Genomic DNA, 14,660 nt, shown 5'->3' on the forward strand with positions numbered 1-14,660 from the left:
CAATCAGTTACAGCTTCCCCCTCGAGAGAGGTGAAAGGAGTCCAATTCCGAAGGATCTTGATCGCATCCCCATCCACCATCAAGAGAAATCGTCTCTCGGGTATAATTTTACTCCTTGCACTGCTTCTGCACAGCAAGGGGTTGTCGGTTCAGGGGGAGAATGATGCATTGGGGAATGTTGTGAGCTGGGACAAGCCTGTTGTAGTGAAGCCTTCACAATGATGGTATCACTTACAGCGTCACATTGGCTTGGATAATTTTTTTTCTCTAGGATTCAGTGACATTATGCATCTATTTGGGATTGTTTTGCTGACATGAAACATAGCCTGTTCCTCACTGCTGTGACACACTTGAATTATTGGGATACTAGACATGGCTTTGGTAAGGACCATTTGTTCCAGTTTCAGATGGCAGCACAAACCAAAGGAAAGTTTGAGAGAGACAAATTTCAGGAGTAAAAGACTTGGGTTTATGTTTTCCTTGTTACCCGTCTTTTATTGCAACCTACAGTTTTTCCTTCTCTAGCAACTTGCATTTTACCTCTAGAAGCACAAGAACACACTTTGCTTCTTTCTACAACAGTTTACAAACCAGATTTTTCCCTAGGGAGGGTGGTGTGTTGTTGTTTGGTTTTTTAAATGGGTATTTTCTTTAATAAGGTACGCTTCGAATGACTCATATTAAAGCTTATTCTCTTACACCTCGGCTGTGTGACTCTTTGCCAATGAATAACTCACAATGGGAATGAAACTAAACTGCAGCAAGACTCCTCTTGGGGCTCACCCTTCTTTTGGCTGGAGGATACAGCTTACAGATGGTTAAACAGCAAATAAAAAAAAACAGATGAGAAGGAAACAAATCAAATACTGCACTCACAAAAAAGTCAAAAGATGAGGACGGCAGTTTCACTGTATTTTTTGATAAAGTAAACAAGTGTCATACCTTTTTAAAAATTCCATATACTCAGTATGCTTGATGAGGCCTGTCCTCATCATTATTGTTTGAAAACATTGCCGATCAATAGCCCAAAGTTTCACATTTACGAGAGCTGGAAAAAACAAGACAAGGGGAAAATGTAATTAGCAAAATGTCAAAATTTGAAAACCTGTTGTGAACTGCAGAGGAAAATGAATTCATTCATGAGAAAGCATGAAAATGGGTACACACTTCAAAACAGTAACATAAAACTCATCCGCTGGACAATGGACTGAGCATGCACTGAAATGATCTGAAATACCCTCAATTTTAGCTGTCATACATGGGCTTTTGAAAAGATCACCTAAAAGCAACTGTGCGATGAGGAAAAATCAATGCAGGCTGAAAGCAAGCAAGATATAGCGGGTCAGTTCATCGTAACCTGGCACATAACGTTGCCTATGACACCGAGTGATTTGGGGAAATTTTTTGTGCATTATCCTGTTTCCGAGACAGCAAATTTCATTAAGGTTTCATCCTACTCCCAAAGTAGATGACAAATTTCTCCTTGACCTCAAGAGATTTTCCAGAACCAATTCCTGCTATATCCTAATAATTGAACACCTCCTGATTCTGGAGCTTTTGAGTAATTTTTTTCCAACTTTAGTTTTCAGGTCTCTGATAAATTCCAAGACTTCACTGTTACACACCATACGCTACATTATATACTTCAGAAGCAAAGTCCCGTTGTAAAAACGAGCATAACAGATTACCATTGCATAAAGTACAGATGCTCAAAGAAAACAGGATCATGTGAATTGGATGCGCAGAACCCCAAATGGTCCAGATTTTCATCTCAGATGTGGCTTAGACATTAGCATTAACTATAATGCTTGCATACATACAGTTTATAATAGAGTTTCTCCTTAGAGAAACAGTTTAATTAAACAAAACTACTCCAAAGACCCCTGCACTTGTTTTGTTTTTTTTTTTTTCCAGAGAGCAATTGCAATAAATTTCATCCCCAGATCCTATTTCTCTACAGGAAACAGAAATTAACAAAATTACTTTCAACAAAATATTTACAAATATTCTCGTAAATAAAAATCTGAGATATGGCTTTGCTTTTATTTGCTGCTCCTTTAGTTCACAGACACCCTGGTTAATGATTAGGTTTTTATCCCTAACTGCATTTGCAGGATGTAAAACCTTCAAAGTGCAAATTCAAATTTTTCTTCTCAAATTGCAGAACTAGGTGAATGCATCACATCATTTAAAGCTGCTTTTCATTTTCAAGAGGGAAATTCCTTTTTGAGCATTTTTAGTTTTATAACCAAACTAATGGGAAAGAATGACCTATAGCTATAGTATGAGAGATTTCCGTAAAAAAAAAATTAGTCTTTCACTCTCTTCAGAGTGGAAGAGACAATTAATATGAATGGGATCTCTGTTTTTCTGGTTTTTTACTGTCTTCTGCAAAATAGGGGGTTTAATTGATTTTTAGATGAGCTCTATCCTAGAGGAAGAAATTAATATTAATAAAGGGGGGGTGTGACTCACTGAAAAGGACAGTCTCCTGCTGTAATGCCTGACGATGAGGAGAATTGGTATCAAGTCAATAAAAACTCAGAAAAATCCCAGTAAACTCACTAAGATGAGGAAAATACTATCTTGTAAAGTAGGTGTTTTCTATCTAGGTGAACAAATGTAGGTGATTTTAGCCAACCTGGCCATTTCAGGGTGGTTTGTATTCAGTGTGATGTACGATTGTCACACAAGGTAAAAAGGCAACTTGCTTAGTCATGAATAGCAAAACCACTGGTAATTCAGTATTTTAAAAAAACATGTAGACAATGTGAAAATAAATGAATGAAATACAGGTTGGTTTTGTTTGTTTGTTTCTTTGGACTAAAATATCCACAGCATCCCAGTGCCCTATCATGAATGCATACCATAAACACATCTTATTAGTTCATCAGTTCCAAAGTACGGCCATCTGTCCTGGTTTCAGCTGGGATAGAGTTAACTGTCTTCCTAGTAGCTGGTAGGGAGCTATGTTTTGAGTTCAGTATGCAAAGAATGTTGATAACACTGATGTTTGCAGTTGTTGCTCAGTAGTGTTTAGACTATAGTCAAGGATTTTTCAGCTTTTCATGCCCAGCCAGCGAGACGGCTGGAGGGGCACAAGAAGTTGGCCCAGGACACAGCCAGGGCAGCTGACCCAAACTGGCCAACGGGGTATTCCATACCATGGGACGTCACGTCTAGTATAGGAACTGGGGGTGGGGGCAGGGAATCGCCGCTCGGGGACTAGCTGGGTGTCAGTCAGCGGGTGGTGAGCAATTGCCCTGCGCATCATTTGTACATTCCAACCCTTTTATTACTACTGTTGTCATTTTATTAGTGTTATCATTATCATTATTAGTTTCTTCTTCTCTGTTCTATTAAACCGTTCTTATCTCAACCCAGGAGTTTTCCTTTTTTTTCCTGATTTTCTCCCCCATCCTACTGGATGGGGGGGAGTGAGTGAGCGGCTGCGTGGTGCTTAGTTGCTGGCTGGGGTTAAACCACGACACCATCCTTTAGAGTAAAATTCAAGTTTTCACCTCTATTTCTTTCACAGAGTCTTTGTAGCAAAGACATGACTGTTAAGCTGATGCCACTGGCTGAGTAAGCTCAGAAGATACCACATACTTCAATTCACCTTTTTTTTCTATTGTCTCATGTAATTCTGAAAGATGGAGCAGCCTTCCTATAATTTTCTGTCTGCTGCTGCTTACCAATGTATTTTAATGGATTCATCACCTTATGCAAACAAGTAGCTCTGAGAAGTGAAGGTTTCATCCCGGTCTCAGTCCTGGCCAGCTGCTCCTTAACGGCCACGTTCGACTGGCAGCTGGCACCAAATTCCTGTTAGGGTCCGTCACAGTGCTCAAGAGCGCGGCCTCTGAACAGCAGAGTCCCTACCCTTGGCCCATCAGATGCATTTATAGGCTATCCATCATTATGCCTTAAATGAGTGACCGATGGCAATCAGCTAACTCTTATTTTTCACGTACATAGTGAATGATGAAGGTACTCAGTGCATTTTCCTTCCTGCAACGGGTTCGGATACAGCTGCAAAGATACACCTACCTCTGAGGTCCACAGGGGTACCGTGGAGCCAGATAAGTGGCAAACATTTACTCATTCTCCTCTGATCCCCAGATGCTTTACGAAGCGCTACATCATATTTGGTATCAATCCCCAAAGACCAGAAAGAGTCGCTGCTGCATGGCCTGTGCTAGGCATGTTCTCACTCCGTCTCCTAATGCACTTAGGTAAGTGGCAGATGGAATTTAGTACCTCTTGGGCAAAAGGAAGATCCATTTATTGCTACTAGGAATTGTTCTGTTAAAATAAATCTCCGCAGCTGGCAATCTTCACGGGAGCACAGGTCCGGAGGTTTACTTGACAAGCCTAGAACAAGTCACATTCCCCTGAAGGTACCCCCTAGTAACCCAAGGTATATATACGTACAGCTATAAATATATGTGAATATATATATAAAATTACATACATACACATACTTATATATATACTTATTTATAATTTTATATGTAGTATATGTAATATAATTATTAAAAATATATATTTCATTATATGGGTTTTTTTTTATATATCCTCCAATTATACATACAGGTATGTAATAACTAACTGAACTAACAAGGACCATGCAGCTCAGGAAAAGTTAAGTGCAGACAATGCACTTCTGCACTGCTAATTATAATCACTACTTACACTTTATATTCACATTTATCCTGCCTAATGATAAACAGATGTTTTAATAATGGCTAATCACAGTAGAGCTTTAAATGTCAATATGACCCTTATAATCAGGTGTGAGCTTCATCTCCTGTGATGCTTAAAATCTCCTGTAAATGTGTTAGAAGGTTCCTAAAGGAACAGTATGAATTCTGTAAGATTCGACAACATTAACAACTTCAAGAGATATATTTATGAGTGCCCTGAGATGAAAAAAATGTATATGGGATGTATACCACAAAGTCAATTCTGCTGTGAATAACCAAGTCATAACAGATACAGACAGAGGTGACACAGATTTTCTTGTCCTTCCCCTGCAAAGAGCGTGTGTTGGATGTTGGAAGTAAAATTTTCTGTGAAGCACGATTTCAGGAGAATATCTTACTCTCTGACTGCAAGAACTACAAACATAAAGGAATACGATAAATAACATTATGAAAACAGATGTGTGTACATATATCTGTGATGGGAGTTTCCTAAGTCTACTCAATAATATAAAATATTATACTGCAATCAAAGCAGCTACACTGGAGTTACTCTACAATTAAAGTTTATTGCCTCTTTTATACTTTTTCATACTAAAATGTTATAGCTGGGGTTTCATTTTATCTTTGTAACAGCACATAACCCAAGCACTGATCATCCTAGAAGCCACCAAGATTTTGGCTGGCACACAAAAAAAGTTGCAATGTATAAGGCAGCAATATGCATGTTCACAAACTAAAGTATATTATAAAATATTTATTTGTCATAAACACTCCTCCTTCACTCTGAGACACCAATAGGGATGCCCAGTACTGGGACCTCTAAATGACTGTTTATATGGTATCACCATTGCATTTTTAGGAGCCACAGCTCTCCAGGTGAGGGTATCAGATGATGCTGGGCAGTCTGCAGTCACCACAGAATATTTTAGTTGCATGTTAGAGATGAGCAATCCCATCAAAACAAGGATTCGGTACGAGCTCCTAACAAAGGTGCTAGATAATTAGAAAAAACACAATTAAAGCACTGAGTGGTTGAATCAACCTCAGCAAAGGCACAGCTTCCTATGCTTTCCTGCAAGATTTCCTTTAAGAAACAGATTCATCTGAATCCAAAACTCCAGATAAAAGTGATGTGGTGCGAGGGCTGAAACCAAAGCAAAATGTTCCTGGATAAACAGGGAAGAGCAATGAGAGCTGAAGCAAAAGAATCGGGATTTCATGTGTCAAAACCAGATGGGGGTGGAGATACTATCATTAAAGTTTAAATTTGAAGTGTTCATTGTGGTCAATATTGAACTTTTGATAACAAGTTGACTAAAATTACTTCAATTGTTTCAGAATTAGACCCCTCTCTACACAAAAAGCACAGATTTAAGCAAATAAACAATTTCAATAAACAATTTCAAACTTCTTTCCCAAAAAGAAGTTTTTCCAAAAAGAAGTTTTCTTCTTATTCATTTACCCAGGCAAGCTATGAATATATATCTCATTTTAAACAGGTGAAAATACATCCCCAGGGATATAGTGTCCCCGACAGAGCCCAAAGCTTGGGCTTCATCCTGGCTGGTTTATCCATGTCCACTGGCTTACTTGTGTGCCGGGAGGTCTGTGAACATAAAGCAAGGCAAAAGAAAGTATATTCTCTGGTTGCCAAGGATCATATGTGCATATCCTTCATGATGCAGCACAAACCTGATGGATTCAACAGCTCAGACCCTCTCTGAGTGTCCTCCCCCCTGTCCAAGGCAGGGCACAACTTCAGGGTGATGCAAAGGAGGAAAACTAAATGCAGATTTTTAGGTCACAGCCAGTCTTTAGCTGGGATTTTACCACTGGCCCATGCAGCCACAGTCCCCGTAGGGACACCCCGGTGCTTTGCACCACCATGTCGGAGCCACCGGGATGCCGGGGACAGGAGATGGGCACAGGACACGGCGCCAAGGAGAGGAAGGCCAGAAAGCCGCCTCTCTCCTGGTCAGCTTTGCACTCTTATAAGACTTTTGCAACATTTCGGCTTTGATATGTCTCCTTCTGAAACCATAACACCGTGTTATAAATGGCAATTTTTATTTATCTAGTCTTTACTGAATATACTGCTATCAGTTATGCAGTATTATTTTGGTGTCAGTAGGGGTAGAATACGTATTTCCATAAAGATTAGAGAAAGAATTCGGATTTTCTCCATTTATTGCACTAAATATTAGGGACTACGCATTATTGATCCTCTCCAAGGCTTAATTCTCTTAATTTTTTATACTTGTCATCATGTGCCCAGCCTGCTGAAGGACAAAACTTTTGCTCTTTTGCTTCTTTTCTTCTTGTGGACCCAGCAGCTGAAAATCCTGAACCTCAGGCTCAGACCCAAGCTACACCTTTCCTCAGCATCACATGCGAAGGCAGTGAAATAGGAGGGGGAAACTGCAAAGTTGTAAGTGAAAAAAAAGTGTTTACAAAAGAGCAACTAAGTATTATTTATATGTGTAATATAATATTATATATTATATGTTATTATAGCTGGGGACATCCTTCAGGTACAGCTGCTAAGTCGCACCTGAAAATCAAGCATCATTTTGCATAGCATTATTGGAAAAAACATCTTCCTAACACAGATTTTATGCACGGGTTGCTTTTCTTCAAAGCCGGGTCAATCACAAACAGTCCTTTTAACCACAGCCAGGGCAGCAAAGCTATATCAGTAAAACATTCAAAGATGCTTTAAATCCTTAAAATCAGAGCAACCACCAGAATAGTGCCCAGATAGGTGTATTATTTCAAAATGAAATGCAATACTCATACAGCCCTGCAATCCTTTAGCACCCTTCCAAGTTTTTACGTGCCCAGTGAAGCCTTTCCAAGTTTTTCAAGGATCACCGAGTGAATCATCCTCAGCTTAAGCGCTCACTGGTGGCATTATTGGACCTGAAACTTTTCATTACCTTGCACTGTAAGCCAAAATTCATCACCTCACTTTTGCTTTTAGGCTATTTTATTCAAATAACTGTTTATCTGCCCAGGAAAGCCTCAGGCAAAAAACCAGCAGCATTTTCATGTCCTTAGGGCCTTTCTGGAAGCCACGATATGTAAAATTTCCACTCAAATTGAACCATCCTTCCACTTGGGTTTGATTTTGCAGGGATTATTGTGCAAATTACTGTTGAGGAGAACACAGTCATTTCCAGTTACTTGTGTTTTGTCATGTGTATCGTATATAATGATGATGAAAAGCACATTTAACTAAACAGAAGGAGCACATTGAATTGTTTTACCCCACCAGACACACCGTGAATCATGTCTGAGGCCCCAGCAGGCTCTGTTTTGGGATATGGCATGGAGCAATGCAGACGGGATGTATTTAACAGTTGGAGCAAGAATGAATTTCTCTGTTCTCAGATGTTTTAAGTTTCTAACAACGATGGCACCGGTATAACGATGGCTTCATCCCGATGCTATCCGTTTTCTCAATAGGTCCTTTCCCGTAACTCCCTAGGGGGATTTTGTCACCTCATACAGTGCAAAGGAGTAATTTTACATTTAGCTAAGGAATGACACAGCATTCAAGCAGAGACAGACAAACATTTAACTATGCTTTTTCTCCCAGTATGGTTTATATCTACGTGCTCCTAAAATGGGACAGTTTGTTAAAAATAAGGTTTCATAATAAAAAATGAAAACATACCCACAGAAGCAGGAGAAAATATTAATATTTTTATTGCATTCTCAGGCCAGAGCTGTGGCTTTTCCTGGCACACAGAGTGCAGGACAGGAAATAAGGAGAATTAAGAAGGAAAAAAAAAAAAAAAAAAAGGGAAAAAGCTTCCAGTGGGCCTAGAACTAATCCTAATGATGGAGAACAGGATGATTTTGGATGCCCAGGGCTTGGTGTGGAAGGATGCTCAATGCCAGCATTACAGCAGTGCTTCATACCGTGCAGTTTATTTTTGGGGTATGGTGTCAGGATGGCAGCAGGACACTCCAGCCATGGTCTTTCTTGTGGTACTGGGCTACAAATGGGGGTGGTGGTGGGGGGTGGTCTCCACACAGTGGCAATTCTGCACTGTGGCATAGGTGCAAGATGAGGTTATATCAGTTCTCTCTACCTCTTGGTGGACTACCCATTTGGTAATGGTCTTTAAAGCAAAGGTCAAATATGCACTTTTATGAGTGCCTGAAATGATCAGCATATTACTGTGACCTGAAGTACGTAGAGCCAGATTTCATCTTTACCGTAATCTTTTACATTTTTTATTCCCATCTCCCACCCTGAGCTTGACTAACTTGAATTCTGACGTCAAAAACATCCATATTACACGCATTACAAAACCCCATTGCGCAGAACTTCCTGGGCTGTATTGCTCATGTGGAGGACTGAAGGTAACTGCTATTCAAAGGCAGCAACTGCTTCAATACTTGAGCTCTTCAGGCCATAAATAAATTTTATTTCTTATTTGGATTTGCATGATCTTTCAATAAAAAAGAGCCTCTGTTTTGCCACGGAAGGGTGCACTTAACACCATGCTCAACCCACCCCAGCCTTTCCCCCTTGGCACCAGGCGCCATCCCAGCGCCTACACCGAGGAGGGGAGGCAAGGAAATCCTCAACACTTTGGCACAACTGCACCCCAGTGTTCACAGCAAGATATGTTCTTGCACGTGTATCTGAGATTATTTGTCGTTAAAGAGAGCTAGCAATTGTGAGGCACCTCGCAGGAGGATGCTGCACCCATGCATGTCACCTCTAACTCATCTCCTGAGCCTCCTGGCAGGTGACACTAGATGCTCACCTACACGTGGTGTAGATACGGGTAAGATAATTTTCGCTTTGCACGAGAGGTAAGTCCCTTTTTCTTTTGAAAACCACACACCGTTTGCACTTTCATAGTACCTAAAGTACAAGCGGGTCCTGAATCCCATTTTGGAATCAAGATTGCTGCAGACTTACAAAACTGGACATTTTTTAATACTAAATGGATAAAACATTCAAAAACAGATTAACGGGCAAGTCTCAGAATTGCATGACTTTTTAAAGAACTGGTTTTGGCTGCTGTTTAAGCACTGGTCTCAGTGGTGACTAATAATATATTCAAGCTATGTGAGGTGGAAACAAAGCAGGAAGGACATGACTCAGTGAAAGTTCTCCAGATAGCTCTGCTTTCACTACAATTAATTATGATGACCCCGGATATCCCACAGAACTGTATACACTCTGCATAAGAATGAAACACGCCTGGATAAGATCAGGTATGACTAAGAAAAGAAACTGATGGAAATTGTTATTAACAAACTGTTCTTTTCCACCAGAATATCAACTCTAGTACTAAAAAGTCAGTGAACCAAATTTTAGGGGTAGTAGCATTAGCAATAAAGACATCTAGGAATAACTGGGGCAAACAAAATGAAACACTGCAGGTGTACTGTAGAAATGACTCAGTGGAAATTCTGACCACCACACTTTCTGTTCATCTTTAGTAAGAAACCAGTAAACAGAATAACACTGCTGATATTTAATTATAATTAACAGAATTCACTATTGGTTTTACTGTGGTTTTGGTAGGTTATGCTGGAGAACACGGGCTGACTCCTTCTCCCACCGAAGTGACTGGGCTCTGCAGAGTCAACGAAATGGGTCTACTTGAAATAAAAATTAAAAAGGATCAATTCATCCCATTGCCCATATAATGCTGTTATTACTCTTTGAAGGAAGGGATGCACTTGGTGTCTGAAGAGCACTGAGGGGACACCTTTCCCATCTGTGCTATGGGCTGGCTGTCACCACTGTTCATACACGTGATTCAGAGGAAGAGCTGGTCCTACCCCAAGCTCCTCCCATGTCTATCCCAGGGAGGTTTTGCCTCTTCAATTCTTTTCCTGTGGGCAATCTCCCCTGTGAAAATCCTGTATTGCAGCAGGAGAGGAATGAATATGTATAAAGAAATGGCAACCAGAGTTTAGCCGACTCGTGCGAGCCTCGATGCCCTTGTAAAGCTTCAAGCCAAACACTGACTGACTTCAATGGAGAGGATTTCATCCTTACTCCTCCATCATAACGGCTTACAACCTAAAATACCCCTACACTTAAGATCTGACAACATCTATCAGCCAGTGCTGAGTACAATAATCTGTATTAGATACTATGTAGGATCCCAGGACTTTTCTTGCTGGAAGAGTAAACCAAGTAGTCCAACCTTCTGCCCTAACAACCACCTTCACCCAATGTTTCAAAGAAAACTACATGTTTCCTAATAAATTATTCTGGAATAACCCCAGCCTGGGTGTTTTTATTAACTTAAGGCCCATAGTGTTTGGCTGAGGGTATATATTGTCATTTGGTTTTATCTAACATCATGCCCAATCTTCCTATTGCCCCACCCCAAAATACCTCAGTCCTCTTCTGAAGACTCTTAACTTCTTGGCCTTAATGAGAAGTTGTGACAGGGATTAATTAAGCATTATGAAAGTCTTTAATTGTATCAGGTTTTTTCCTTGGATTTCAAAACATCCACATCATCCGTACTACAAAACCTGCTAATTAGATGTCCTAATACGCTCTTTTTAAGCTAACTGCTATTTTACATAACCTTTGTTATGTCAACCCTTATTCATCCCTTCTGTGTAAATGCAGTTCTACTCTTCAGACATTCCTATGATACAGTTTTCCTAGGCTTTTAATTAAACTTACCTTGTATGAGCAAGAGCTCACAAACTACTTATGAAATTGTATTCATTATAGTATTCAACATCCATATAAAAGATGAAAGCTGAAACAGTTCCTTAAAGCAGTTTAGGAAGAATCTATTCACAGCTATTTGAAAGCCACAAAAAATACTTTCAAGTATTATTTTGAGTGTGATGGGAGAGTGATGTGCATTAGGTGAGATTAATGGAAAACAAACAAGGGTCTAATACAGGTCAGAAGCCTGAAATTTAGTTGCTCAAACAACTAATTTAATGCAATGAACACAAGAGAGATTGAAGTAAAATGTCTCCAACTATTTGCAAAAGGAATAGGAGAAAACAACCCAAACCTCTCATGGGGGTGTGAGATTCAGCTAGGGACACATCACCTCATTGGCATGCCAAGGTCATAAAAGCTTTACCAAGAAACCTTGTGTCTAAGAGTAATGAGCAAAGTAATACATTCACATTTTCAAGAGACCTACAAATCAGTTCTAGCTCATTGCCTAAAGGAGCCCCAAGAACAAGAAAACTGAATGTACCCAGTTAATGGAGGTATCTTAATACTGCCCTAATTTGGAAAGGAAGGCATTGATAAATGAAGAAGCCAGCTTGGGGGATGATTAAAAAAGCAACAGAAAAAATAGTAATAAAGAGATGAGGCATCTCAGAGAGACTCCCCAGTGTGGAAAACAGTCTCCTGCGATACAGGTGGGCCGGCACCAGTGTTACCAATATTTGATAAAAGTTGAAATTTTACATAAGTCGGGTTTGGTTAAAAGGGTAAAGATTGTAGAATATAGGGGTTTGAAGCTCACAATAGTTATAGAAACTTAGGAACATACAAAATGTGCTGTATGCAATCATAGAAAGAATAAGTATTGTCTTAGATCGGTTAAACAGAAATTTTGACAGATTTGTTAGATTGTAGTGTTTAGTTTTAATGAACTACAAGAGAGATCGTTATGGACCTTAGTTCTGTGGTTTGGAAACCCCACTTTGATCAAGAGACCAGGTAGTGGAATTAGGTAAGATTAATCAATTAATGTTATAGTATAAGAATATTGATAAGGTGGTGTGACTGCGGGCCAATCACTAGAAACTGTCGTGGTTTAACCCCAGCCAGCAACTAAGCACCGCGCAGCCGCTCACTCACTCCCCCCCATCCAGTGGGATGGGGGAGGAAATCAGAAAAAAAGTAAAACTCCTGGGTTGAGATAAGAATGGTTTAATAGAACAGAAGAGAAGAAACTAATAATGATAATGATAACACTAATAAAATGACAACAGTAGTAATAAAAGGATTGGAATGTACAAATGATGCGCAGGGCAATTGCTCACCACCCGCCAACCGACACCCAGCCAGACCCCGAGCGGTGATTCACTGCCCCCCCCACTTCCCAGTTCCTAAACTAGATGGGATGTCCCATGGTATGGAATACACCATTGGCCAGTTTGGGTCAGGTGCCTTGGTTGTGTGCTGTGCCAACCCCTTGTGCCCTGGCTGGGCATGAGAAGCTGAAAAAATCCTTGACTTTAGTCCAAACACTACTGAGCACCAACTGAAAACATCAGTGTGTTATCAACATTCTTCGCATGCTGAACTCAAAACATAGCACTGTACCAGCTGCTAGGAAGACAGTTACCTCTATCCCAGCTGAAACCAGGACAAAACATTAATTAAAGAATTAACATTGAAGGTACTTTTGAGTAAATCTAATACATGACGGCAAAATCGTCCTGCGCAGAATCACATAAGTGTGGTCAACTATCGGACAAAGTGAGGAAGACTATGGAAGACCACCAGAGGGCTTCTGAAGACCCCCAGAGACTCCACCACGCCTGCGTAGAAGGACATTTACATATGCTAATGATCTATCGGACAGTTGATGATTATGTATGACATTTCCCAGAAATCTAGTGAATCTGTATAACAGGTGTGTATTTAACCTGCATGATTAAACCGGACAGGTGCACACACGAGGCGGAGCGATCCCCTGTGTGCCCAGCGCTGCAATAGAGGAGTCCCTGCTTCTTAACTTCTCATTGCTGGTAAGGAGTTTTATTCCGGATTTCGGCAACAGTTTTGGCACCCCAGATGGGACCTTGCGAGTGAGACTGGACGAGATTGAGTGTTGATCAAGCTCCGGCCGGCTCCGAGGGATTCTCGGGGAGAACCATCGCTCTGGACTCATAAAGCTCCTCGCGACGTTCCCTGGAAATAAAGGGTAAGGCACTTCTTCTTTGAAACTTGTTTGGATAGCCTGCCCGTAGAGGCACGGCGAAAGCTTCGCAGGGTTGGGGCTGAGAGGGTACCCGTTTGTGTAGAAGCCTAGGCGTCTGCCTGTAAGTTATAAGCGAAAGCTATTACAGGGTTGGACAATTTTGGGAAACAAAGGAACCTATATGTCATAGAGTTCTAAAAGGTAGTGCCTCCAACTGCGGTTGGAAGTTTTAAGTGTGAGTATATTTTGTTGGGTAATAATCTTGCCAGGGGATATTGGTTATGACTCTTTGCCTAGGGAAGTCGGCTTTGTCCGTGTCCTAGACAAGTAGGTGGACTCCATTACCTGGCAACAATATTCATTTGATATATGGTATTTGCTACATGCATTTGGTATTTGAAACTTTGTACTTGATACTTGGCATTTGATATTTGGTTCGATATTTGACATATGATATTTGATTATTGATTTCTGATATTTGATATATTTAATAGATATTTGGTATTGGATATAAACATAATGGCATTGGCCAAATTATTTAAGAGTAAGAGTATGGGAAATTTATCCACCTATGGAAAGATACTGAAAACATCTCCGTTGGGATGTTTGTTGGCACATTGGGGTGAAGTGCATGATGATTTATGTAAAAATCAAATGACTGAATATTGTAATCACTGGTGGCCCTTGTATGTTTTGGAAGATCAGGAAAAATGGCCAACAAATGGAACTTTAAGCTATAATACTATATTACAGTTAATGTTATTTTGTAGAAGAGAAGGTAAATGGAGTGAAGTGCCATATGTGGATTTGTTCTTTTATTTGAGACAGAGAACGGATTGGCAAAAGGAATGCAAGTCAATTAGTCGAGATAATTTGGTGATGTCATTAACTGCAGAAAATAAGAAAACTAAGAGTTGTTGTTTGGCTTGTGATATTGGAAGGAGGTGCATTAGATGTATGGTACCAAAAGAGGATGAAATGGAACTAGAGTTAGAAATAGCAAGGGAGGAGCAGGATCCCTCTTCCTCACATGCACGGGAAAGTAGTATTGAATCAG

General features: G+C 40.2%; 1 protein-coding gene across 2 annotated transcripts in view; it reads right to left on the bottom strand.

Moving 5' to 3' along the window:
• PRKG1 (protein kinase cGMP-dependent 1) overlaps window positions 1-14,660 on the bottom strand; it is a 527,620-nt gene that overhangs the window by 197,579 nt on the left and 315,381 nt on the right. For both annotated transcript variants that reach the window (XM_049810177.1, XM_049810176.1), the window contains exon 4: window positions 943-1,048. In XM_049810177.1, the coding sequence (XP_049666134.1) occupies window positions 943-1,048 (106 nt within the window). The remainder of the gene's footprint in view (window positions 1-942; window positions 1,049-14,660) is intronic.

This window comes from Accipiter gentilis, chromosome 9 (genome assembly GCF_929443795.1).
Source record: "Accipiter gentilis chromosome 9, bAccGen1.1, whole genome shotgun sequence".
NCBI lineage: Eukaryota > Metazoa > Chordata > Aves > Accipitriformes > Accipitridae > Astur > Astur gentilis.